Here is a 26,659-nt window from a genome sequence, read left to right as displayed (position 1 = left end):
CACAGATCCTCGATGATGTTTAGGTCGGGGGACTGTGAGGGCCATGGCAAAACCTTCAGCTTGCGTCTCTTGAGGTAGTCCATTGTGGATTTTGAGGTGTGCTTAGGATCATTATCCTGTTGTAGAAGACATCCTCTTTTCATCTTCGGCTTTTTTACAGACGGTGTGATGTTTGCTTCCAGAATTTGCTGGTATTTAATTGAATTCATTCTTCCCTCTACCAGTAAATATTCCCCATGCCACTGGCTGCAACACGAGCCCAAAGTGTGATTGATCCACCCCCATGCTTAACAGTTGGAGAGGTGTTCTTTTCATGAAATTCTGCACCTTTTTTCTCCAAAGATACCTTTGCTTATTGCGGCCAAAAAGTGCTGTTCAAAAGGTTCAAAGCAACAACTAAACAAGCCTGATGCATTTTGGAAACAAGTCCTGTGGACTGATGAAGTTAAAATACAACTTTTTATTAGCTACGAAAAGTGTTTACAAGCTGTGATACTTGCCAAAGGGAGTGTTACTAAGTACTGCCCAAACTTTTGCTTCGGACTCTTTTCCTTTTTTGTTATTTTGAAACTGTAAAAGATGGAAATAAAAAGGTTTTCTTGCTTAAAATACAAACGTATTAAAGAAATGTGTCATCTTTAACTTTATGCCTTTTGGAAATCTGTTCATCTTTTACTTGCTTAGCTATTCACAGTAACAGAAATTCTGACCGGGGTGCCCAAACTTTTGCATGCCACTGTATAAGCGACATTTCAATGGCAAACTCTGCCATTGTTATAATTAGTTATAATCGATACCTGTGCCTGCCTGGAAGTGACAAGACTTCGGTGGCGACAGGGTATTCATTAGTCTCACAGGACAGTGGACCGTGGAAGATAGAATAAGGTATGGAACCAGAGGGAGGTGATGGGAAACAGTCTGGGGAATGGATAAAGAAGTAGAAGGAGATGGAAGTTAGCCTTCCTTTCTAGTCATGATGAAGGGTCTAGGACTGAAAGGTTGACTGTTTATTCCCCTCCATAGATGCTGCCTGACCTGCAGCATTTTGTGTGTGTGCTTGAGAGTTCCTGTGTCCGCAGAACCTTTTGTGTTGATAATGGAAGGTGCGTGCCACTTGCTTCCTTCAGTTGGGGTTCTCTCTTTGCCCTCCTGTAGGACTCATCAAGAGGCAGAAACCGGAGAGGTTGGGGCCAGAGTCCATGAAGGGAAACAGCCTCCTGAAGGAAGAAATGGTCAAGGAGATCACTCCACTGGGATCCATCCGGGGAGGTCATGGAGCAAGGGTTGACGGCAGCCCAGTGGCCGGTGCTGTGACTCTGGTGGGTAACTGAATACACACACTCGTGTATGCTTCTCAGGACCGTAAGACATAGCAGTGGAATTAGGCCATTCTGCACCGCCATTCCATGATGGCTGATTTATTATCCCTCTCAACCCCATTACCCTAACCTTTCATGCCCTTACTAACTTATTAACCTTCACTTTAAATATACCCAATGACTTGACCTTCACAGCCATCTGTGACAATGAGTTCCACAAATTCACCACCCTCTGGGTAAGTGAATTCTTCCTTATCTCTGTTCTAAAGGGATGTCCTATTCTGAGTGCATCCTAGACTCTTCCACTATAGGAAACTTCCACTCTTGTCTTTCAGTAAAGTAATAAAGCAGAGGCATCCGTTAGTCTTGTGAGACCATGGATCTGCGCCTGGAAAGTCTTCACTCTCCAGGGCGCAGGCCTGGGCAAGGTTGCGTGGAAGATCAGCAGTTGCCCATGCTGCAAGTCTCCCCTCTCCACAACACCAATGTTGTCCAAGGGAAGGGCATTAGGATGCATACAGCTTGGCACCAGTGTCATCGCAGAGCAATGTCTGATTAAGTGCCTTGTTCAAGGACACAACACGTTCCCTCGGCCGGGACTCAAACTCACGGCCTTCAGGTTGCTAGTCCAATGCCTTAACCACTTAGCCACGTGCCCACACAGTATTCGTTAGGTTTCAGTGAGATACCCCCTCCCCTCAGTCTGAACTCCAGGGAGTTCAGGCCCAGAACCATCAAATGCTCCTCATACGTTAACCTTTTCAATTTCAGGATCATTGTCATGAACCTCCTCTGAATCTTCTTTAAAGCCAGCACATTATTTCTTTAATAAGTAGGGGAGTTTTTTGCATAGTAGGGGAATTAAAGGTTATGGGGAAAAGGCAGGTAGGTGGAGAAGAGTCCATGGCCAGATCAGCCTTGACCTTACTGAACAGCAGAACAGGCTCGACAGGCGAGATGCCTACCCCTGCTCCTATTTCTTTGTTTTTATGTTCTTATAAGGGGCCCAAAACTGCTCACGATACTCCTAATGTGGTCTGACCAATTCCTTATAAAGCTTCGGCTACATCCTTTTGTATTCTATTCTTCTTTTAATGAATGCGAGCATTGCATATCCATTCCTTACCACCAATTTAGCCTGCAAGTTTACCTTTAGGATATCCTGCACAAGGATTCCCAAGTCTCTTTGCATCTCTGATTTCTGAATTTTCTTCCTGTTTTGAATAGTCTGCACATTTATTCCTTCTACCAAAGTGCATGACCATGCACTTCCCGACACTGTATTCCATCTGCCATTTCTTTGCCTATTCTCCCAACCCATCTTAAGTCCTTCTGCATACTCCCTGCTTCCTCAACACTACCTGGTCCTTTTGGATTGTCCACAAACTTGGTCACAAAGTCATCAGTTCCATCACCCAGATAATGGAGTGTGGTTTTACCCAGTTGAAGTGGGAATCACACTCTGAACTCAATTACAGGGTTCCCCAGTCATTAGCTGTAGCCATATGCATCCTGTCCATGTTCACCTTTCACCCTGAACGTATGTCCTCTTGCTCTAGTCTCACCCAACCTCAGTGTTTTTTGATTGTCCCCACAGATCATTTCATCACGTGAGGTAGTACAAGGGAAAACAATAACACAATGCAGAATAAAGTGTTACGGGTACAGAGAAAGGCAGACAATAAGTTGTAAGGTCATAACGAGGTAGACTGTGAGGTCAAGTGTTGTAGGGAAATGCTGAGTCCTCTGAAAACAGCAGGGTAAAAGCTGTCCTTGAGCCTGATGCTGCTTGTTTTCAGATTTTTGTATTTCGTGCCCAGAAGAGGGGAAAAGAAAGAATGTCCAGATGGGTGGGATCTTTGATGATGCTGGTTGCTTTACTGAGTCAAAGAAAGCATAGACAAGAGTCCATGGAGGGGAGGCTGATTTATGTAATGTACTTCGCTGTGTCTACAGCTCTGCATTTACTTGTGTTCCTAGGAACAATAGTTGTCATACCCAGCTGTGATGCATCCTGATTATGTGCTTTCTATGGTGCATCGATAATGTTATTGAAGGCCAAAGCCGACAAACAGATTTCTTTTAACCTCCTGAGGAAGACGAGGTACTGGTGAGCTTTCTTGACCATGACTCCTTTGCAGTTGGCCCAACAGCCATTGGTGCTGTTCTCTTGAAGCCCTCGGCCCTCTTGACAAACATTCCCAGCAGAAGGGTGGCCAAGCTGGACTGGCAGGGAAGTTATCCAGTAAATTCGACTCTGGGGAGCTGTTATATTGAGCAGCCGTTGACGAGGGGGCAATAGGGAAAACTGAACACCAACAGTCTGTGCAATTTTTTGCAGGGTTTGGGCGACACACTGAGTAGGGTCCAAGCCCAGGAGGTGAAGGCAGTCACGAGTGGGGCCAGTTCCATTCCAATGCTGGACCTCTCCAAGGACGGGGAGACTGAGGACAAGGGAGGGGTTGTGGAATCCATGGACGACTGGGACGCAGAGGTTGGCGATGACTTCAGTCTCTTTTATGACAGCTACTCTGTGGATGGGAGAGCAGACTCCGACAAGTCCAGCAAGGTGAGCCCAATTCTTTGACCCCTGACGTCGCTCCCTCCCTTCCCCCACCAGCCCCGTGCCCCTTCCTTTACCACACTCCCTCACTCATTCCCACCCTTTTGCTAGACCTCTCCCTCTTTCTCCCTCCCCTCTCCCCTTCCTTCCCTCCCCCTCTTTCCCCTTCTCTCCTTCCTCTTCCCACTCTAATCCTACCCTACGCCTTCCTCCTAATGGCCACCCTCCAATTCGATGCCTCTGTCTCACTTCACTCCTCCTCCTTCCCTACCTTCCTCTTCTCATCTCCTTCCTCCCTCGTCCCCCTTGCTTCCCTCTCCCCATCCACCTCCCTACCTTCTCCTTCATTCCCCCAACTCTGTTCCTCTCTTTCGCTCCCACTTCCCATCGGCCCTCTCCTCCCATTTCCCCTCCCTGCTTCCCTCTCTCTCCCTTCCTACTCCTCTCCCCATTCTTTCCCACACTTCACTTGCTCAATCCTCTTCTCTCTACTTTGCCTTTCTGACTTCTATTCCAACATCTGTTTGCTCCTTGCTTGTCTTTCTCTGACATCAACTTTCTCCCCACTCTCTTTGTCTCTTCCCTAACTTCTCCCTCTCTCCCTCCCCATCCCCCTCCCTCCCCATTCACCTCTCCCTCCCGCCTTGCCCTCCCACCCTCCGCTCCATCTCCCCTTCCGCCTCCCCTCCCACCCCCTTCTGCCCTCCACCCCACTCCCCTTCCCCCTCCCTCCCACCTCCCCTTCCACCCTCCACCCCACTCCCCTTCTGCCCTCCCCTTCCCCTCTCCCTCCCCTTCCCCTCTCCCTCCCCTTCCCCTCTCCCTCCCCTTCCCCTCTCCCTCCCCTTCCCCTCTCCCTCCCCTTCCCCTCCCCCTCCCCTTCCCCTCCCTCTCCTCCTCCTCCCTCTCCCTCTCCTCCTCCCCCTCTCTCTCCCTCTCCTCCTCCTCCCTCTCTCTCTCCCTCTCCTCCTCCCTCTCTCTCTCCCTCTCCTCCTCCTCCCTCTCTCTCTCCCTCTCCTCCTCCTCCCTCTCCCTCTCCTCCTCCTCCCTCTCCCTCTCCTCCTCCTCCCTCTCCCTCTCCTCCTCCTCCCTCTCCTCCTCTCTCCCTTCCACCCTTCTGCCCCCTCTCCTCACCTTTCCACCCGCCACCCCTCTCCTTGCCCTTTACCCACCCCTTCATCCCCTCCCTCCATTTTGCTCGCTCTTCTTTATCCTCCCTCTATCTTGCTCTCTTTGTTCCACTTTTTTTTCCTTTTCACACCCTGTCCTCCTTATTCCCCCATTCCCCCTTCTGCTCCTCTTCATCAGTGCCTCCTTCCCCATGTTACCCCTCCACACCCCCCTCCCCACCCTTCGTTCTTCTGAGCGGAAACAGGGTCTGTCGTGATTTTCACTGAGCAAACCACCTCTTACCAGGGACAGCAGCAGGCCCAAGGTTTGTGGGCTCTTCTCCCCCCACCTGGCTCTCCTTTGTTAGACAGACGTATCACCTAACAATGTTTCCTTTTCCAGACCGAGGGTGACATAGGAGAGGACCGACTTAGTGATGTAGAAGACGACGAGGAGGAACTGGAAGGTTCTGGAAACCTCTCTGACAGGGTATGTTCCTGGCACGTGATATCTCCTGGCAGGGTTTTTAAAGATGAGCTTTATTTGTCACGTGTACATTGAAATATACAGTGGAATGTGTCGTTTGCATCAACAGTCCGAGGATGTGTTGGGGGCAGCTTGCAAGTATTGCCATTCTTCCGACCTACTAACCCTAACCTGTACACCTTTGGGCTCTGGGGCACACAGAGGAAACCTAAGCAGTTATGGGGGAGCATACAAACAGCGGTGGGAATTGAACCCCAGTTGTTGCCACTGTAAAGCGTGATGCCCATTGCTATGCTAAAGTGACTCAAAGCTGCAACTCCCCTCACGGTATCAGATACCTGGGTCTAAGGGACGGGGAGGTGGTGCAGTAATCTAAAAGCATTACCCCCTATCTAAACTAATTGGGGAATCTGAAATTGCTCTCTGCTGAAAGGTAGAACCACAGTCGGGTTTAATGTCACTGGCATTCTGATGAGGGAGAGGGAGAAGTGGAGAGCCCATCATCGTGCCCGATGCCAGCCCCCTTAGGCCTGAGTCGACATAGTAGGAGTAGTAGTAGTAGTGGCATAGTTCACGAAATTTGTTGTTTTGCGGCAGCAGTACAATATATAAAAATAAAAACTATAAATTCCAGTAAGTATTTATGAAAAATAGTTTAAATAAGTAGTGCAAAAAGAGAGGGAAAAAATACCGAGGAAGTGTACATGGGTTCATTGTCCATTCAGAAATCTGATGGTGAAGGGGAAGAAACTGTGTCTTCACCACCACCTTGATACCAATGAGAAGAGGGCATGGCCTGGGTGATGGATGCTGCCTTGTGAAGGTGTCCCAGTTGCTCGGGAGGCTAGTGCCCATGATGGAAATGGCTGAGTTTGCAACTTTTGTGGCTTACTTCTATCCTGTGTGGTGGCCCCTCTATGCTAGACGGCGGTGCAATCAGTTAGAATGCTCCCCACAGTATGTCTGTAGGTGTCTGGTGACATACAAGTTCTCCTCACTCTCCTAATGAAGTACAGTCACTGTCGTGCCTTCTTTGTAATTGTGTCAATATGTTGGGCCCAGGATAGATGGTGACATCCAAGAACTTGAAACTGCTCGTCCTTTTTCAGTTCTGATTCCTTGATTAGTACTGGTGTGTGGTTAGGCTGAAGTTAACGATGCAGTTTATTTATTCAGAGATTTTAGCAGCACGGTAACAGGTCATTCTGGCCCATCGAGCCCACACCACCCAGTTACACTGTATATAACCAGCTACCCCATATGTTTCTGTAATGTGGGAGGGAACTGGAGCACCTCGGGGAAACCCACATGGTCACGTGGAGAACGTACAAACAGCGGTAGGAATTGAACCGGGGTTGCTAGCGCTGTAAAGTGTTACGCTAACTACTACGCTTGCGTGCTGCCAGGTCCCTCCCTCTGTTTTATTATTATTGGCAGTTGACTGCATCTACTCTAGAGAAGGGTAATGTCGGGGGAGAGGACTGTTAGGCAATATTAGTGGCCGAGCTAGAGGCCATCGGTGAAGGGTGAGGGGGATCATTTTCACTGAGGGGCTGGTGAGAGTGTGGAATGAGCCAGTGGAAGTGGTGGATGCAGATTTGATTTCAAGATTTAAGAGAAGTTTGGTGAGTACATGGATGGGAGGGCCATGGAGGGCTTGGGTCCAGGTGCAGGTCAATGGGACGAGGCAGAATAACAGTTCGGCACAGACTCGATGGCCCATATGGTCTGCTTCTGTGCTGTAGTGCTCTATGATTTTATGAGCTAGTTAAATTGCCCACACTGATCACAACATCCCCAATGACCATATTGACTACACTGACCATGCTGACCCCTGTACCGATCTAACCACCCACTCTGCCCGTTCTGTCTGGACTGTCCACACCAGGTACACCATCCATGTTCGCCACTCTGACTGCTGTCTTGTCTCCATACCGATCTAACCTCCCACTCTGCCTGTTCTTTCTGGACTGTCCATGTTAGCCACACGGACTCTTACCTCATTTCCATAAGGTTCCAGCTCTATAGTGATCTATAGTGTTCCGTCTATACTGTCCATACCAGCTACACCATCTATGTTCACTGTACTGACCGCTGCCTGGTCTCTGCAGAGCTCCTGCTCTATATCGATCTGACCACCCACTCTGCCCGTTCCGTCTGGACTGTCCATGTTCACTAAACTGATCACAACATCCCCAATGACCATATTGACTACACTGACCATGCTGACCCCTGTACCGACCTAACCACCCACTCCGCCCGTTCCATCGGGACTGTCCGCACTGGTTGCACTGTCTTATCTTCACCACACTGACTACAGTCTCATCTCTGCAGAGCTCCAGCTCCAGTCTGAAGAGAAAAGGGAAGAAGAAGTGGAGGAGTGAGAGCCCTTGGGTGAAACCCAGCCGGAAACGCAGGCGCAAAGACCGTGTGAAGCCAGGGAAAGGAGGAGGTAGGTATGTGTGTAACCAGGAGCCCTGCCGGGCACTGTGCTGCACCATTTCCTTGTGCTCGTGAAACTTCTCATTGGTTGTCTTCCTGCCTTTGGCTCCCCCCCCCCACCCCACCCAGCAGATTCGAAATGAGCGGCCTCGCGAGTTGTCCAGTCAGCTTTTCATTTCACCCAGCTCAGATGTTTCCCAAAGGGAGCAACAAAGACTTCCTTCTCATGGATTTAACTCCACTCATGAATGTTCCTATGATTTTAAAAATTAGCTTTATTGGTCACATATATATCAAAACACAGTGAAATGCGAGATTTGTGTCAACAACGGACACAGTCTGAGGAAGTTTTGTGGGCAGGCTGCATGTCTCGCTACACTTCTGGTGCCAACATAGCGTGTCCACAATTTACTAACTCCATGAGAATAGGTTGAGCGAACTCGGCCTTTTCCCCTTGGAGTGACGGAGGATGAGAGGTGACCTGATAGAGGCAATGATTGTGTGGATAGTCAGAGGCTTTTCCCCAGGGCTGAAATGGCTAGCACGAGAGGACATAGTTTTAATGTGCTTGGAAGTACAGAGGAGACGTCAGGGGTAAGTTTTTTACACAGAGCGGTGAGTGCGTTGAATGGGCTGCCGGCGGTGGTAGTGGAGGCGGAAACGATAGGGTCTTTTAAGAGACTCCTGGATGGCTGCATGGAGCTTAGAAAAATAGAGGGCTATGGGTAAAACCTAGGTATTTCTAAGGTAGGCCATGTTCGGCACAGCTTTGTGGGCCGGAGGGCCTGTACTGTGCTGAAGGTTTTTTCTGTTTCTATGTTTTTCTAACTCGAATGTCTTGGGAATGTGGTAGAAAAGCAGGGCACCCAGAGAATTGTGGAGCACCTGGGGGAAAGCCAGGAACTTGGGTCTCTGACGCTGTGAAACGTTATGCTGACTGCTGTGGTACCATGCCGCATCGTACCCTGAGGCAGCAGTGCCCAGGAGGGACAGTTTGTGATGGTGTCCTGGGGACTGGGTATACTGGAAGGAATTCAAAAGTAAGGGTTATAAATCAAGGTTGATTGGGATATGAATGAGATGAAGGAGAGACAAGGCAGAAACCCTTACCACATTTCACTAGATCTTAGAATGTCTTTGGTTCCTTAAGGCTGTCATAGTCGAGGAAGAGGCAGGGGGGTGTAGTGGGGATACGATCCCATTACCTTTTAAACGCTCCAAGTGGGGTGAGTATCAAATAGCCTCTGACAACCAAGTCCAGCTCCTGGCCTTTGCATGTAGCTTAGCCACTAAGCCAAATAGATTCGTTTGTACTGACAGGAGAAGGGGCAAAGGTGGGTTACTGTCGCCTTAGAACCACTCGCTTCAGGAGCTTATCAGCCGTGTTTGGTAGCTCATTTAGGAGAAGGAAAACTGCCTTGTGGCTATACCCACTCATGGAGGAAGTCTTCGGAAGTAAACACCGAGGGAAAAATGCGGAGCTGGAGTCCCTAATGCAGTCCAACGTTGAGTTCAACGCGGACTGACAATCCTGCAACTGCCCTGGTGCCAAACTATTATCAGTCCCTGCCATTCATTTGGATTCATCAGAAGGGGAGTCTGCTGCTTGCTCTCCATATCATACCACCCCGGCTTTGGTAGTGGCTTACGTATCAAATGTAGACAGCTGGAAAGCAATATCCATGATCGAGGGCTTCGAAAGACTCTCCTTGCACCATTGTTGGATTCATGTTGGATAAAGCAAGAGATCGCTTGATTATACAGATTGGTATATGTCTGCGAGGTAATGTTGCATGCAGCTTTATAAACTCTGGTTGGACCACACTTGGGATGTTGTGTTCAGCTCTGGTCACCTCATTATAGGAAGGGTGTGAGAGCTTCAGAGAGCGTGCAGAGGAGATTTACCAGGATGCTGCGTGGGTTAGAGAACATGTCTTATGAGGATAGGTTGCACAAGCTAGGACTTTGCTCTTAGGAGAAGGCGGACAGGAGTTGACTTGATAGAGGTGTGCACAATAAGAGCCATGGATCAAATGGACAGCCAGAGACTTTCCCAGGGTGGAAATGGCTAATACGAGGATCATTAATTTTAAGGTGACTGGAAGAAAGTAGAGGGGGATTTCAGAGGTGCTTATTACACAGAGAGTGGTGGGTTCCTTGGGGACATTTAGAGACTGAGGCCTGGGTATCTGCTGCTGGATTCTGATGTTTCCAATCCAAGGTTCTTTTGGAAGTCAGGAAAGAGGCACAATGCATGATCATCTTATTATAGTGTTAATAAGAAAGCTGAAAAACAGACAGTGATAGTGGTCTGATAAGTGACGAGAGAGAAAGAGAAGATGGCACTACTTCATGGTCGGCTCTTTTTACGCACATAGGTATGAAACGAAGTGTTGGGGTGGAGATGCGTCTCTTCCAAAGGAGGTGTAAGGCACTCTTTCTCTCCGCTAGCCTACAGATTACCCTTGGGCAAGGTGTGGCACCTGCCTAGCCCCCCCCCCCCCCCCCCGATCAGGGTCACGTGAAGTCGTAGGAGCAGGTGGTGGATGGTCGTACAAGCAGCTCATTTGTATCACAAGTCCTGGTTATGTGACCACTGACGCCAGGCAGACGATCTCTGAAGAGTATTGGTAATGGCTGGGGCCACCCGTCTTGTAAAGACACTCTCCAGAAGAAGGCAGTGGCTAACCACTTCTATAGAAAAGTTTGCCAAGAGCAATCATGGTCAACGACCATGATCGGTTACGTCATACGACACGGTACATATGGTGATAATGAGATAAGAAACATTCCGTTCAGAATTGCAGATAAGAGTCAGCCACTCAGATACCCCTGTTCAAATAATGCAAAACCAGAGAAACTTCCAGAACTTTCCAGAATCGTACAAGTGGAACCAGTACATGTGTATACTGTGGCTACTAGGAAGCATACTAAATAGTTAAATTAATGTAAGTACTTTGAAAAATTTGAGCAGATAATTATTTGTTAAACTGCAAAGAAAATAACAATTAAACAGTCTATTCCAACACTGCTGACCACCTTCAACTGAAGATCGTGTCTTCCTCTTCAGCATTGAATTCAACGGGAGGAGGTAACCAGGCACAGAGCGAGTACACGGAGGTCCCTCTGGGCTCCTTGGATCTTCCCAATGACAGCAGCCTTTCTCCACAACCCACAGGTATCAGAATCTGGTTCATTATCAACCAACTCCAGAGATTCTGCAGAGATTCCATAAATCCAGAGCAATACACACAGAATACTGGAGGAACTCAGCAGTCCAGGCTGAGACCCTTCCTCAGGACGGGAAAGGAATGGGGAAAGGTGCCAGAATAAGAGGGGGCAGGTGACTGGTGAGACCAGGTGAGGGGGAAGGTGGATGGGCAAGCGGAGATGAATTGAGAAGCTGGGAGGTGACAGATGGAAGAGGTAAAGAACTGAAGGAGGAGGAATCTGTTAGGAGATGACAGTGAACCATGGGAGAGAGGAGAAAGAGGGGCATTTTGTGTTTGTTGCTCAAGTTTATTATCGGTGGCTTCTATGATGTGAATTTTCTTCTGCAGCAGCAGTACAGTGCAGAGTCATAAAAATTACTATAAATAACAAAATAAATCAATGATGAAAGGAAAAGGTTGAGACTGTTTAAAATCCCCTCCTTGTCCCTTTGGATAGGAGAGGGTGGATTGGATTGACCCAAAATGGCAGCATTCAGACCATTTGGTTGAGGGGTCAAACTGCCAACCCCCAACACCTTATTCTGGCTTCTGCCCCCTTCCTTTTCAGTGCTGATGAAGGGTCTTGGCCTGAAAAGTTGCCTTCCATAGATGCTGTTGAATTGATGTAAAGAGATTACGTTAGATTATATTAAACTAGAGTAGAGCAGACTAAATAAAACTAGGTGATCTGGTGTTATGGGGCAAGATTGAATAGCTTAGAACTTTATTCCTCAGAGTGTAGGAGAATAAGGGGAGATTTCAACGTTCAAAGTAAATTTATTATCAAATTACTTACTATATCACCACATACAACCCTGCGGTTCATTTTCTTGCGGGCATTCACAGCAAATACAAAGAAACACAATTGAGTTAATGAAAGACCACACCCAACAGAATGGACAAACAACCAATGTGCAAAAGACAACAAACTGTGCAAATAATAAATAAATAAGCAACAAATACCGAGAACATGAGATGAACAGTCCCTGATAGTGAGTCCGTAGGTTGTGGGAACACTTCACTGTTGGGGTGGGTGAGGTTATCCCCTTTGGTTCAAGAGCCTGATGGTTGAGGGGTAATAACTATTCCTGAACCTAGTGGTGTGAGTCCTGAGGTTCCTGTACCTTCTTCCTGATGGCAATAGCTAGAAGAGAACATGGCCTGGGTGGTGGGGGGAATCTCTGGTGATGGATGCTGCTTTCCTGCTACAATACTCTGTGAGTCCATAAGTTGCGGGAACAGTTTGGTGTTGGGGAAGGAGCAGGAGGAGAGCATGTCCTCAGTGGTGGGGGCTTTCTGATGATGTTTATATGTAGAACAACAATCAAGTAATTGGGCTCTAAACCAACACACTGGTGAGCAGTTGTCCTTCCCTAGCCCCCTCATCTCCCTCTGCAACACGTCCACTCTTCTATCTCTATTTCTTCCACATTCTTCATTTCCTCTCTTCCCTTCCTTTCACTTCTCTCCCATTTTCATCTTTCTTTCTCTCTATGTTCCCTCTGAAAGTCTTATTTGTCTGCAGAGTATCTCTTTGTTTGTGCTTGCCTCTTTTTTTCTGCCTTCTGTCCCTTCACCTCCCTTACCCCTCCACTCCTCCTCTCTACGTGCGTTCCACCTCATAAAGTCAGAAGGTAGTGGAGTGTGTGATGGCCCTGGGCCTGTACTCATTGGAGTTTAGAAAAATAAGGGGGGGATTTCATTGAAATCTGTTGGATATTGAAAGGCCGTGATAGAGTGGGTGTGCAGAGGATGTTTCCTATTGTGGAAGAATCTAGGACCAGAGGACACACCCTCAGAGCAGAAGGACATCCCTTTAGAACAGAGATGAGGAGGAATTTCTTTAGCCTGTTGGTGGTGAATCTGTGGAATTCTTTGCCACAGATGGCTGTGGAGGCTGTCATTGAGTGTATTTAAAGTGCAGATTGATAGGTTCTTGATTAGTGAGGGCTTCAAAGGTTTTGGGGAGAAGCTAGGAGAATGGAGTGTGAGGGAAATACATCAGTCATGATGGAATGGTACAACAGTCTTGATGGGCCAAACGGTCTAATTCTGCTCCTATAAGATCATTAGACCATTTGGCTCATGGAGTTTGCACTGCATTTCAATCATGTTTAATTTCTTTTTTCTCAACTCCATTCTCCTGCTTTCTCCTAATCCTTAACCCCTTTACCAATCAAGAATCCATTAATCTCTGACTTGGCCACCACCGCCCTCTGAGGCAACAGGTTTCACAGATTTTCATTGTGGATGGGTGTTTGGGAGGAGAGGGGCTCGTGTTGCTGTTGTTTTGTTGCTTGATGTGTTCCGTGTTGTTCTGCCGAACGTTGTGAACTTGCTATGTTGGCGCTGGAATGTGTAGCAACACCCGTGGGCACACCCTAGCAAATCCTTGGGTTCTGTTGGTTGTTGATGCAAATAATGCATTTCACTGTATGTTCATGTGAATGATAAATTTGAATCTGATCTTGGAAGATATGTCAATGCTCTGAGTAATAAATTCCTCCTTTTCGTATTTCCTTTGTGCTCTTTCCCACTACTCCTTGCCTTCTCTCTCCTGTCCTTTCCACTTTCTCTCTCTCCATCACGTTATATTTGCAGTCTGAGATGGCACAGATTGTCACCTTTCATTCCATCATTCTGCTTATTATTTTTCTTCATTTCTTACTCATTTCCTTTTGAAATTTATTGAATCAGTTTGCACAGATTTTTTTTCCACTTGGTTTAACAAGTTAATTAATCGCTTGGATATAATAGGCGGCATCTCCAAATAAATAATTAAATAGATTAAAATTAATCCTTACCCTTCCTGCTGAGTCATTTGCCGATCCTTTTAGTCAGTGATCTTTGGTTACCAACTATTCTACCGTAGAAACTGCCCATTTTGCCGTTGATGTTTAGGGCAGCAATGAAGCTAAGATTTTGCTCCCTCATGTTGTGGGAGGGATGTATGATTGAAATAAATTCTAAAATTCTCTGGCAGTGTGTAGGGCTCCCTTCACCATGCCAGAAGCTTCCTCTCTGCTCTCACTACTGCCAGCCATGCAAGCGCCAGGTGAAGACTCAAGAATACTGTCAATACACCCAAATGTAGAGTCAGAATCAGAATCGGGTTTCTATCACTGGCATATGTCGTGAAATTTGTTGTTATGTGGAAGCAGTACTTTGCAATAAATGCTAATAAAAACTTTGAATTACAGTGAATATTAAGAAGTTAAATAAGTAGTGCAAAAGAAATATTGTGGTAGTGTTCATGGGTCCTTTCGGAAATCTGATGGCAGAGGGGAAGAAGCTGTTTGTGAATCATTGTGTGTGCCATCAAGCTTCTGTACCTTTTCTCTGATAGTAGCAATGATAAGAGGCCGTGTCCTGGGTGATGGGGGTCCTTAATGACAGACGCCACCTTTTTGAGGCACCACACTTCGAAGGTATCCTGGATTCTACGGAGGCTGGTGCCCATGATGGAGCTTATTTTAATTTGTGCAGTGTCCCCCTCCCCCTTACCAGGCGGCGATGCAGCCAGTTAGTATGCTGTCCACAGTACATTTGTAGAAATTTGTGAGTGTTTTTGGTGACACACCAAATCTTCCTCTTTTGTGCCTTCTTTGCAACTGCATCAGTATATTTTGTCCAGAATAGTTCCTCAGAGATGGTGACACCCAGGAATGTGAAATTGCTCACTCTTTCCACTTCTGATCCCTCTACCAAGGACTGGTGTGTGTTCCCTTATCTTACCTTTTTGAAGTCCATGATCAGTTCTTTGGTCTTACTAATGCTGAGTGCGAGGTTGTTGCTGTGACACCACTTCACTAGCTGATCTATCTCACTCCTGTACGCCTTCTCATCACCATCTGAAATTCTGCCAGCAAAAGTTGTGTTGTCAGCAAATTTATAGATGGGATTTGAGCTGTGCCGAGCCACAGAGCAGAGCAGTGGACTAAGCACACGTCTTTGAGGTGCACAGTGTTGATTGTCAGTGAGTTGGAGGTATTATTTCTGGTGGGCACAGACTGTGGTCTTCTGGTGAAGAAGTCAAGGATCCAATTGCAGAGGTTGGAACAGAGGCCAAAGTTTGGGAGCTTTCTGATCAGACCTGTCAGACAATTGTGTTAAACGCTGAGCTGCAGTCAATAAACAGCATCTTAGACATAAGACAAAGGAGCAGGAGTCGGCCATTTGGCCCATCGAGTCTGCTCCGCCATTTTATCATGAGCTGATCCATTCTCCCATTTAGTCCCACTCCCCCGCCTGCTCACCATAACTTTTGATGCCCTGGCTACTCAGATACCTATCAATCTCTGCCTTAAATACACCCAATGACTTGGCCTCCACTGCTGCCCGTGGCAACAAGTTCCATAGATTCACCACCCTCTGACTAAAAAAATTTGTTCGCATTTCTGTTCTGAATGGGCGCCCTTCAATCCTTAAGTCATGTCCTCTCGTACTAGGCTCCCCCATCATGGGAAACAACTTTGCCACATCCACTCTGTCCATGCCTTCCAACATTCGAAATGGTTCTATGAAGTCGCCCCACATTCTTCTAAACTCCAAGGAATACAGTCCAAGAGCGGACAAATGTTCCTCATATGTTAACCCTCTCATTCCTGGAATCATTCTAGTGAATCTTCTCTGTACCCTCTCCAACGTCAGCACATCCTTTCTTAAATAAGGAGACCAAAACTGCCCACAGTACTCCAAGTGAGGTCTCACCAGTGCCTTAGAGAGCCTCAACATCACATCCCTGCTCCTATACTCTATTCCTCTAGAAATGAATGCCAACATTGCATTCGCCTTCTTCACTACTGACTCAACCTGGAGGTTAACTTTCAGGGTATCCTGTACAAGGCCTCCCAAGTCCCATTGCATCTCAGAACTTTGAATTCTTTCCCCATTTAAATAATAGTCTGCCCGTTTATTTCTTCTGCCAAAGTGCATAACCATACACTTTCCAACATTGTATTTCATTTGCCACTTCTTTGCCCATTCTTCCAATCTATCCAAGTCTCTCTGCAGACTCTCCGTTTCCTCAGCACTACCGGCCCCTCCACCTACCTTCGTATCGTCAGCAAACTTAGCCACAAAGCCATCTATTCCATAATCTAAATCCTTGATGTACAATGTAAAAAGAAGCGGCCCCAACAGTGATCCCTGTGGAGCAGCACTGGTAACCGGCAGCCAACCAGAATAGGATCCCTTTATTCCCACTCTCTGTTTCCTGCCAATCAGCCAACGCTCTATCCACGTATGTAACTTTCCCGTAATTCCATGGGCTCTTATCTTGTTAAGTAGCCTCATGTGTGGCACCTTGTCAAAGGCCTTCTGAAAATCCAAATATACAACATCCACTGCATCTCCCTTGTCTAGCCTACTGGTAATTTCCTCAAAAAAATTGTAATAGGTTTGTCAGGCAGGATTTTCCTTTAAGGAATCCATGCTGAGTTCTGCCTATCTTGTCATATGCTTCCAGGTACTCTGTAACCTCATCCTTGACAATCGACTCCAACAACTTGCCAACCACCGATGCCAAGCTAACAGGTCTATAATTTCCTTTTTGCTTCCTTGCCCCCTTCTTAAATAGCAGAGTGACATTTACAATCTTCCAGTCCTCCGGAACCATGCCAGAATCTATCAACTTTTGAAAGATCATCGCTAATGCCTCCGCAATCTCCACAGCTACTTGCTTCAGAACATGCGGGTGCATTCCATCTGGTCTGCGAGATTTATCTACCTTTAGACTATTCAGCTTCCTGAGTACTTTCTCTGTCGTAATTGTGACTGCGCACACTTCTCTTCCCTGCCACCCTTGAGTGTCCGGTATACTGCTGATGTCTTCCTCAGTGAAGACTGATGCAAAATACTCATTCAGTTCTTCTGCCAACTCCTTATCTCCCATTACAATTTCTCCAGCATCATTTTCTATCGGTCCTGTATCTACTCTCACCTGTCTTTTACTCTTTATATACTTGAAAAAGCTTTTAATATCCTCTTTGATATTATCCTGAGATTACTACCCTGGAGGTCCTGCTTCTCAGCTTCCTTCCTAACTCCCAGAAACCTCTCTTCAGGACCTCCTCCTTTGTCCTATCTATGTCATTGGTACCAACATGTACCAAGACAACAGGCTGCTCACCCTCCCCCTTCAGAATATTCTGGACCCGATCCGAGACAATCCGTACCCTGGTACCTGGGAGGCAACACACCATGCGGGTATCTCTATCAGGCTCACAGAATCTCCTGTCCATTCCCCTAATTATGGAATCCCCTATGACTACTGCATTCCTCTTCTCCCTCCTTCTCTCCTGCACAACAGCGCCAGGCTCAGTGCCAGAGACCCGGTCACCGTGGGCGTCCCCTGTCAGGTCATCCCCCTCAACAGCATCTAGAACAAGATATTTGTTGCTGAGGGGTACAGCCACGGGTGTGCTCTCCACTATCCGGGCACTTCTCTTCCCTCTCTTGACAGTGACCCAGTTTTCTGACCCCTGTAGCCTAGGGATGACTACCTCCCTGTAGCTCCTGTCTATCACCTCTTCACTTTCCCTGATAAGCAGTAGGTCATCAAGCTGCAGCTCCAGATCCCTAACATGGTCTCTGAGGAGCTGCATCTCGGTGCACCTGGCGCAGATGTGACCATCAGGGAGGCTGGAGGTCTCCCAGGATTCCCACATCTGGCACCCTGAACAAAGCACTAACCCTGCAGGCATGCTAACTATTTCTACAGGAATGAAACGGGAAAAATAAGTCTACTCACCCACTTACCTCGCCAAACAGATGAACTTTTTAAACAGTTAGCTTGTACCATTAGCTGTGAGAGCCCTGCTATTCCTGTCTGTCTGGGCTGATTTGCGAAAGGGGGGGTGGGTAGAAAAAAAGAGACATAAGTATTAATATTGGCCAGGTGATCCAAGGCTGCACGAAGAGCTAATGAGATCATATCCGCTGTCAACCTATTGTTGTGATAGGTGATAGGCGTCCAGGTCCTCGCTGAGACAGGAGTTAATTCTAGCTGGAACCGACTTCTCAAAGAACTTCATTGTGAGCGCTACTGGATGATAGAATGATGAAGAAAGATTCTTCATTGCTGTTTCTGTTTTGTTTGACCAGTCAGGATTGTTGGTCCCGAGCTGAACCCCAGAACCTGGAGGGCTGGTGGACCAGGCTGAGTCTGACCTCTACCCTTTGACTTGTTTGATATGGGTGACTCTATCAAGAGGCGAAGTATTATGCCCCGACTCCGGTTCTCCAGGTTTCTGAGGCACACAAATCTCCAAATCACAACAAGGCGTGGCCGTCTTGGAGATGCACATTGAGTATCCCTCATCTGAAATTCTAAAATCCAAAAACCTCTGAAATCCGAAATTTTTTGAGCACTGACATGGTGTCAGAAATGGAAAATTCCACAAGATGTTGTGAAGGTTCCCAGGCGCTGCACAAGTCTCTGTGCACCACAGACAGTTCAGAGAAGTGACTTCACATATGTAGTAAACAGAAGTTAATGAAAAATAGAAAAATACAGCATAAAGTGAGAAACGAAGACCTCGACCATGTATTGAAAGAGTGTACTCATCAGTGTCGGAGTAAACATGTAGCGCTTAGCAGTATGCTGATCATGAAACAAGGTCTATCACGACGAGCTGAAGGTATTGTGAACTTCTGGATGCAGAGATTTAAGAAAAGCCATGGCATTAAATTTTTTAAAATATTTAAACTTTTAAAATAAAGCATCTGCTGACTGTGAGTTTGCAAAGATCATTGATAATGGAAACCTGGCGCCATGAGAAGACCACATTGCTGATTGTTTTTATACGTACATACAACCTAAGGCAAATAAAATACAAATACAGTGTACTGTAACCTTTTAATCAAAACACGACATCGGAGGGGGGGACTGAAAGCCAGCCGTTGTTTGTTGTTGCTCAACAGCTGATTCAGATATACTCCTGATGCTGCTGTGCTGCTTTTATTACCCTGCACACCTTATTAAATAAGGTATGTAATAATTTTTGCTGTTAAATACATTCTTCTTCGGTTGTCCATTGAAATCCGATGATGACGTCCACTCCTTTAATGGTGAGATCTTTGATGACTATACAGTCCTATCCTGGACCCACAAGCTCTATTGCAGGTGGGACGTGTATATGTAGTAGTGATGGCAACCATGGCTGCATTTCTGCTGGCTCTCTTCTGCTGTGTTCTGGTTGTTCTTTCCATCTCCAGGGATACGAACCCCGTCCCTACGCAGCTGTCACCAAGTGGTACAGTCAGCAGCAACATCCTCCAGGTCCTCGGGTCTAATCTTTCACTTCCTTAAAGCATTCTTCATCTGATCCTTATAGCGCGTCTTCGGCCCTCCAGCTGGGCATCGACCATGATGTAGCTGGCTGTATAGCAGTCTGCGGGGTAGCCGACATGGGGGCATCCTTATCGCATGCCCCAGCCACTGCAGCTGACGCTGGGTGATCACGGCCTCAATACTCCTGCAGTTGGTCTTTACAAGTATTTCAGTGTGAGGCACCTGTTCATGCCAGGTAATTCCCAGGATGCGCTGGAGACAGCTTATGTGGAAGTGCTCCAAGGACTTGATGTGACGGCTGTAGGTTACCCAAGCTTCACAGCTATAAAGCAGGGTGGTGACACAGACCGCTTGGTATACGGCGACCTTTGTGGAGGGACGAAGGCTCCTGTTCTGAAAGACTCTACGCTGAAGTCTCTCAAAGGCAGCTGATGCCTGTTTAATGCGGCTCTGGATGTCGTTGTCAGTGCCGCTATCCTCAGAGAGAATGCTCCCCAGATATTTGGAAGATGGCACTACTGACAGCTTTTCATCACCAACAGTGAAGGCAGGTAGAGTGGGTGGGACACTGGTAGTCCATTGGCAAACCACTTCTGTCTTGGTGGTATTGACAGTCAGCCCCATCCTGCTGTACGCTCTCACCGCCACAGCAAGGACAGTCTGAATATCGTCTGAAGTATGGGCCACAAGAGCACAGTCGTCTGCATACTGCAGCTCCAGGACCCACTCTCTACGGAGTTTGGTGGTTGTGTGGAGCCTCCTGATGTTAAAGACGTTGCCATCTAATCTGACGTCCACTGCCACACCGCTGCTGTCTTCAATCTCGTTGTGGAGAAGCTTGGTAACACACAAGAGGAAGATGTTAAAGAGCACTGGTGCGAGCACACACCCCTGCTTCACCCCTGTGTGTACAAGGAAGGGCTCAGACTCTTGTCCTCCTATGGTCACCCGAGCAGTCATCCCATCGTGGAACTGGCGGAGGATGTTAACAAATTTATTGGGACAGCCAAACCTGAGGAGGACATCCCATAAGAGCTCTCTTTGCACAGTGTCGAATGCCCTGGAGGGGTTGACAAAGGCCATAAACAGGTCTTGATGTTGCTCCTGGCACTTTTCCCGAAGCTGCCGGGCTGTAAAGATCATGTCGATCGTGCTCCTGTTCTTCCTAAATCCACACTGCGATTCAGGCAGCATTGACTCGCTGATGTTGCTGATGAGTCTCTGAAGCATCACCTTAGCCAGGACCTTTCCAGCAACAGAAAGCAGTGATATGCCCCTACTATTGTCACAGATGGCCTTGTCACCCTTGTTTTTATAAATGACAATGATGTTTGCATTTCCCCATTGCTGTGGGATGCTCTCATCAGTACAGGCCTTGGTGATGTACTGGTAGAGGGTGCGCATACACATGTACCCTCCGTTCTTCAGTAACTCAGCAGGGATATTGTCAGTGCCAGGGGACTTGTTGTTCTTAGGGGAATGGACAGCTGGTAGAACCTCCTGGAAGGTTGGTGGTAGTCTGAACTCGTGGATAGGAGGAAGTTCAGGCAGATGGTGGCGTCTGTGTCAGAGTCCTGATCAAGCATGGTGTTATAATGTTCAGCCCACCTCAGCAGAATGGTATTCTGATTCTTCAGAAGTGTTCGACCATCTTCTGTTTTAAGGGGAGTAACGCATTGATTTATTGGGCCTTAGATGGTTTTGACAGCATTGTAAAAATTATCTATGTCATTATTATCGGCAAAGGACTGGATTTCATGTGCCTTTTCAGTCCACCACTCATTTTGTATGGCCCGTATTGCCTTTTGCACTTTCCTCCGAGCTGTCTGCCGATGCTGCCTGACGCTGGCGGCTGAAGGGTTGTCTAAAGTTGCCCGGTGTGCTTTGTGCATGTCCTTAAGCAAGTTGTGGATGGTGTCTGAATTATCGTCAAACCAGTCGTGGTGGTTCCTTCTCTTATGGTCAATGGATTGGGCTGCTGTCTCGTAGAGTGCAGAGCTGATACAGGTCCACTGTTGTTCCATGGTATTTTCTGAGCTCAGACAAGGTTCCAGCAACCTTAGTTTCTCAGCTAGGATGCATCAAAACTCACTTCTTGCTTCTGTGTTTCTCAGGCGGTTGCAATTTAGCCGCAAGGGGGGACGCACTTTCATATGGAGCTTGACCACAATCACTCTGCACTCTCATGGTACGGGTGATGGGAACATCCTTGATGTCCCTACGTCTCACAATGATGAAGTCAATCATGTGCCGATGTTTAGAGCGAGGGTGCATCCACGAAGTCTTATATTTTGTCTTCTGCTGGAAGATGGTGTTGGTTATGGTAAGGTTATGCTGAGAGCAAAGAGTAAGTAGCCTCATGCCATTTGCATTCATCTTGCCAATACCATGCCTACCTAGCACTCCACTCCATATCCTGTTGTTCTGTCCCACCCTAGCGTTGAAGTCCCCAAGCAAAAGGACCTTATCATTCTTAGGGATCCGGCAAAGAGCTTCATCCAATGTCTGATAAAAAGCATTCCTTGGCCTCATTCTCAGATGGCAAAGTTGGTGCATAGACACTGAGAAGCATGGCATAACGTTTCTTTGCCAGGGGGATACAGAGGGTCATTAGTCTTTCACTAATGCCAACAGGTGTTTCTGTGAGACTTGGTAGAAAGGTGTTCTTGATGGCCAATCCTACTCCATAGAGATGTTGTCCACCTGGGGGGAAACCTTTCCAGAAGAAGGTGTAACCCATCCCTTCCTCTGTTAAAGAACCTTCATCCAGGAGCCTGGTCTCACTCAGGGCAGCATCGTCGATGTTGTAGCGCCTCAGCTCAGCAGCGACCAAGGCTGTTCTCTGGTGAGGTCTGTCAGAGATGCCATACGAGTCCAGGAGAGTCCTTACATTCCATGTTGCCAGTTTTAGGTTGTATTGTTTCTTATTTCGCCTGCAGTAGTGGAATAACCCGATAGGCGCGGTAACCTATCCAGGTGAGTGATTTTTAGGCCACCTTTTCTAGGCCCTTCCCCAACTGAGGTGAGCAGTGCGGTCCCTAAACAGGGCTGCTCAGTCGCACAGGGGTCTGCCGAAAACAGCTGCCACTCAGTCCCAGCTGCTAGCAACCAAATACCCTGTGCCGCTGCTGTGCAGGGTTCTGACTAGGAGCTCCCAGTCCATTTGTACCTGCTCCCATTGCCAGATACCCCATTGACGTCAGACTTCAACAATATGTAAGGTCCAGCTATTGTTCACAGTGGTCAGAGGTGGAGACCTGCGCAAGAAAGATTTTAAAGTGCCGTAGGATGCACCATCCCCAGTAGCACTATCTTCACCATGATGAGGTAAATCCAGGTGGCAAGGGTGATCCCAGGACAACCGGTCCCACATCTTGGCTGCAGGAGGCTGCCGGGTCCTTTGTCTGTTAAGGCCCACCTATTGTGCTCTGCCAGTGCATTGCTTTTCTGTCAGGGTGTGCTCCCTTAGCCTTGTCTCAGCAGACTTACCACAAGGCAGTGGGGCTATTTTGCCCATAGCTGGGACAGTGGTTGATGGGCGCCAGGGCGTGTCCACACAGTGGTGGGCCTGTACGCCATGTCTCTGGGGCCCACTGCTGCTGCGAGATCCCCTGTAGTTTAGCCTGGGACTGTAAGATACCCAGTTTCCGTGTGTGGCCCCGAGGAGGCACTGCAGGAGTCTTGGTGGTGGAGAGGCTCTGTACTGGCAGGAGGAAGCTTACACACTCGGCTGCTCTCTTCACCCTCTATTAAGAAGGCTAGCCAGCGGCAATAGCTGTAAGCAGAGAGCACTATGCAGCATGCACTAACGACAAGCACTACTACACTACTGCACTGGATGCTTCACACACACCCTGTGAGCAAATACTCTCACCCACACACGTTAAGTACATATGTGTAATGAACAAGTGTAAGACAAAGACGCTTACCAGTCGAACATGAATTCCAAGTCGGAAATGATGGTGATCCCAAGCTATCTCATTATACATTCCAAAATCTGAAAAAAAATCAATCCGAATCACTTCTGGCCTCAAGCATTTCAGATAAGGGGTACTCAACGTGTACCTGTAGAAGCATTTGCTTCTTATTCCATAATTAAATCTTCCCTGAACATTGTCTTCACCCCAGAATCTCGGTCTGACTCTGTCCTGTCCGACACTGGTAGAGCTAGAGCACATAAGTGCCATTACAGAGAGGTCACAACAGTGTGCGTACTTTGTCAGAAGCTTGTATAGATTCAGCATGTCACCAAAAACATCGACAAACCTCTATAGATGCACAGTGGGAAGTATCCCCACTGATGCATCACAGCCTGGTATGGAAACACCAATACCCAAGGACAAAAAAGTCTGCAAGAAGTGGTGGATACAGCCCAGTCCATCACAGGAAAAGCTCTCACCACCACTGAGCACATGTACAAAGACCAATGCAACAAGAAAGCAACATCCATCATGAAAGACCGCTCCCATCCAGGCCATTCTCTCTTCTTGCTACTACTAGCAGTGGAGGAATGGAGATAGGCTAACCCTTATTGACATCAATGGATCTGGAGTAGAGAGGGTGAACAGCTTTAAGCTCCTCAGCGTCCGCATCACTGAGGACCTCATGTGGTCTGTACACACCAGCTGTGTGGTGAAAAAGGCACAACAGCGCTTCTTTCACCTCAGACGGTTGAGGAAGTTTGGTACGGGCCCCCAAATCCTAAGAACTTTCTACAGGGGCACAATTGAGAGCATCCTGACTGGCTGCATCACTGCCTGGTATGGGAACTGTACCTCCCTTAATCACGGGATTCTGTGGAGAGTGGTGCAGACAGTCCAGTGCATCTGTAGATGTGAACTTCCTACGATTCAGGACATTTACAAAGACAGGTGTGAGAAAGGGGCCCGAAGGATTATTGGGGACCCGAGAGGCCCCAACCACAATTTATTCCAGCTGCTACCATCCAGGAAACGGTACTGCAGCATCGAAGTCAGGACCAACAGACTCCAGGCCAGCTTCTTCCACCAGGCCATCAGACTGATTAACTCATGTTGATTTGAGTGTATTTCTGGTACATTGACTGTTCTATTTTTTATAAGTTACTATGACTGCACGTTTAGGGGGAGAGGTAATGTAAAGATTTTTACTCCTCATATAAGAAATAGTCAATTCAATTCAATTTGATGGGCCTTAAGTCACACCACCAGGTCAGGGACAGTTTATTACCCTGAAACCATCAGGCTCCTGAACTGGCATGATAACTTCACTCAGCACAGTTCTGAGCTGATTGTACAGCCCACAGACTCACGTTCAAGGACTCTTTACAACTCATGTTCTCAGGGTTATTTTATTTGTCTTCCTTTGCACGTTGGTTATTTGCCAGTCTGTGTTTACGTGTAGTTTTTCATGGATTCTATTAGGTTTCCCGTATTGCCTTCAGGAGAATGGATCTGACGGCAGTATATGTTACATATCTTTCCCCTGCTGCCATCAGGATGAAGGTACAGGCGCCACCAGGTTCAGGAACAGTTACTGTCCCTCAACCAATTTCATGTTCTCAATATTTATTGCTTATTCATTTGTTTGTTTATTTATTATTTCTTTCCTCTTTTGTATTTGCAGTTTGTTGTCTTTTGCATATCGGTGGTCTGTTCATCCTTTTGGGGGGAGTCTTTCATTGATTCTATTGTGTTTTGTTATTCTGTTGTATTTACTGAGTATGCCCACAAGAAAATTAATCTCAGTGTTGTATATGGTGACGTATATATACTTTAAATTTACTTTGAATTTAGAAATTGGATTTATTGGGATGGTGGCCTTCCTTTTGTGAGATTGTGATCTAACTGCCCATTTCACCTCCACTCCCCCTGCACGGGTATCCAATAATACCAGCTCCATGGAGACAGATAACATCTAACTCTCCATTTCACCTCCACTCCCCCTGCACGGGTATCCAATAATACCAGCTCCATGGAGACAGATAACATCTAACTCTCCATTTCACCTCCACTCCCTCTGCACGGGTATCCAATAATACCAGCTCCATGGAGACAGATGAGATCTAACTCTCCCTTTCACCTCTACTCCCCCTGCAGGGGTATCCAATAATACCAGCTCCATGGAGACAGATGAGATCTAACTCTCCCTTTCACCTCTACCCCCCCTGCAGGGGTATCCAATGATGCCAGCTCCATGGAGACAGATGAGATCTAACTCTCCCTTTCACCTCTACTCCCCCTGCAGGGGTATCCAATGATGCCAGCTCCATGGAGACAGATAAGTTTGAGGAGCTTCCCCTTTGCAGCTGCCGGATGGAGGCACCCAAGATCGACCGCATAACCGAGCTCTCCAACAACACCTGCATGGCCACGGAGAGCACAGACGGGCAGGTGGGTGGTGGGTGGTGGCCTTCCTTTAGTGAGATTGTGATGCTCCTTGTTGGTGGTGGGCTGTGGTACAGGGGAATGGGTTTGGGAAGCCTGAGATCAGAGAGTTAAATTTAAAGGGATCTGGGATTTAAAGGAATATGGGAATGGGCTTCCGGAAGGTCAGGGGACTGTGGGAATGCTCTTGAAGAGCTGTCTTTAAGTTTCCAGCGTATGTCAGTTTGGGGGAGGAGCTTGTGCTCAGGATGGGGTGAGGGATGGTGTTGCGAGGCTGCAGGGTTTCCCTCTAAATGGAGCATTACTAGTCTGGGGGGGAGCACTTGTGAAGAATTTCCTGAGGGTTGTGCTTGGATGATGGGGTAGAGTAGAGGGATTCTCCTTCAGGTTAAGGGAGAATTTTAGGGGAGGGGAGTGGTTGAAGAGAGGGCTTTGTAGATCAGGGTGGAGGGAAGTGGTTCAGATGGTGGGGTTGGAGTAGGGGTGTTGGCACTGGAGAGAGGTGTTTTGGCAAAGAGGACATGTTTAAATGACCGGAGGAGGGGGCTAAGCTGGCTGGAGGATGGGTTTGGAGTCTGGAAGATGGATTCAGAGGTTGATGGAGTGAGTTCAGAAGCTGGTGGATGGGCTGTGGTGGATTGTTGGTCACTGGTAGGCTTTGACTTACTCCCTGTTGCTTCCCCCAGCTGAGTGGCTGCAGTAACAGTATCACCAAGTGTGAGACGATGCGTCCATCCAGCCGGGTGCCCCTGATGGTGCTGTGTGAGGTGCACCGAGCCCGCATGGTCAAACACCACTGCTGTCCAGGCTGCGGCTACTTCTGTACCACGGTAAGTTCCAACCTGTGCAGCCAGGCACCTCTGCACCTC

The 26,659-nt window shown here is 47.5% G+C and overlaps 1 protein-coding gene across 6 annotated transcripts in view; it reads left to right on the top strand.

Moving 5' to 3' along the window:
- LOC140198313 (histone-lysine N-methyltransferase EHMT2-like) overlaps positions 1–26,659 on the top strand; it is a 157,711-nt gene that overhangs the window by 56,699 nt on the left and 74,353 nt on the right. For 5 of the 6 annotated variants that reach the window (XM_072259392.1, XM_072259389.1, XM_072259391.1 and 2 more), the window contains 7 exons: positions 1,156–1,319; positions 3,661–3,888; positions 5,395–5,481; positions 7,813–7,930; positions 10,991–11,098; positions 25,651–25,796; positions 26,477–26,620. In XM_072259392.1, coding sequence (XP_072115493.1) covers positions 1,156–1,319; positions 3,661–3,888; positions 5,395–5,481; positions 7,813–7,930; positions 10,991–11,098; positions 25,651–25,796; positions 26,477–26,620 — 995 coding nt within the window. The remainder of the gene's footprint in view (positions 1–1,155; positions 1,320–3,660; positions 3,889–5,394; positions 5,482–7,812; positions 7,931–10,990; positions 11,099–25,650; positions 25,797–26,476; positions 26,621–26,659) is intronic. The other variant, XM_072259390.1, reaches the window with a different exon arrangement.

The sequence above is a fragment of the Mobula birostris genome, chromosome 5 (assembly GCF_030028105.1).
Source record: "Mobula birostris isolate sMobBir1 chromosome 5, sMobBir1.hap1, whole genome shotgun sequence".
Lineage (NCBI taxonomy): Eukaryota > Metazoa > Chordata > Chondrichthyes > Myliobatiformes > Myliobatidae > Mobula > Mobula birostris.
The sequence above is the reverse complement of the archived record's forward strand: the minus strand, read 5'-3'. Positions and strand labels throughout refer to the sequence as shown.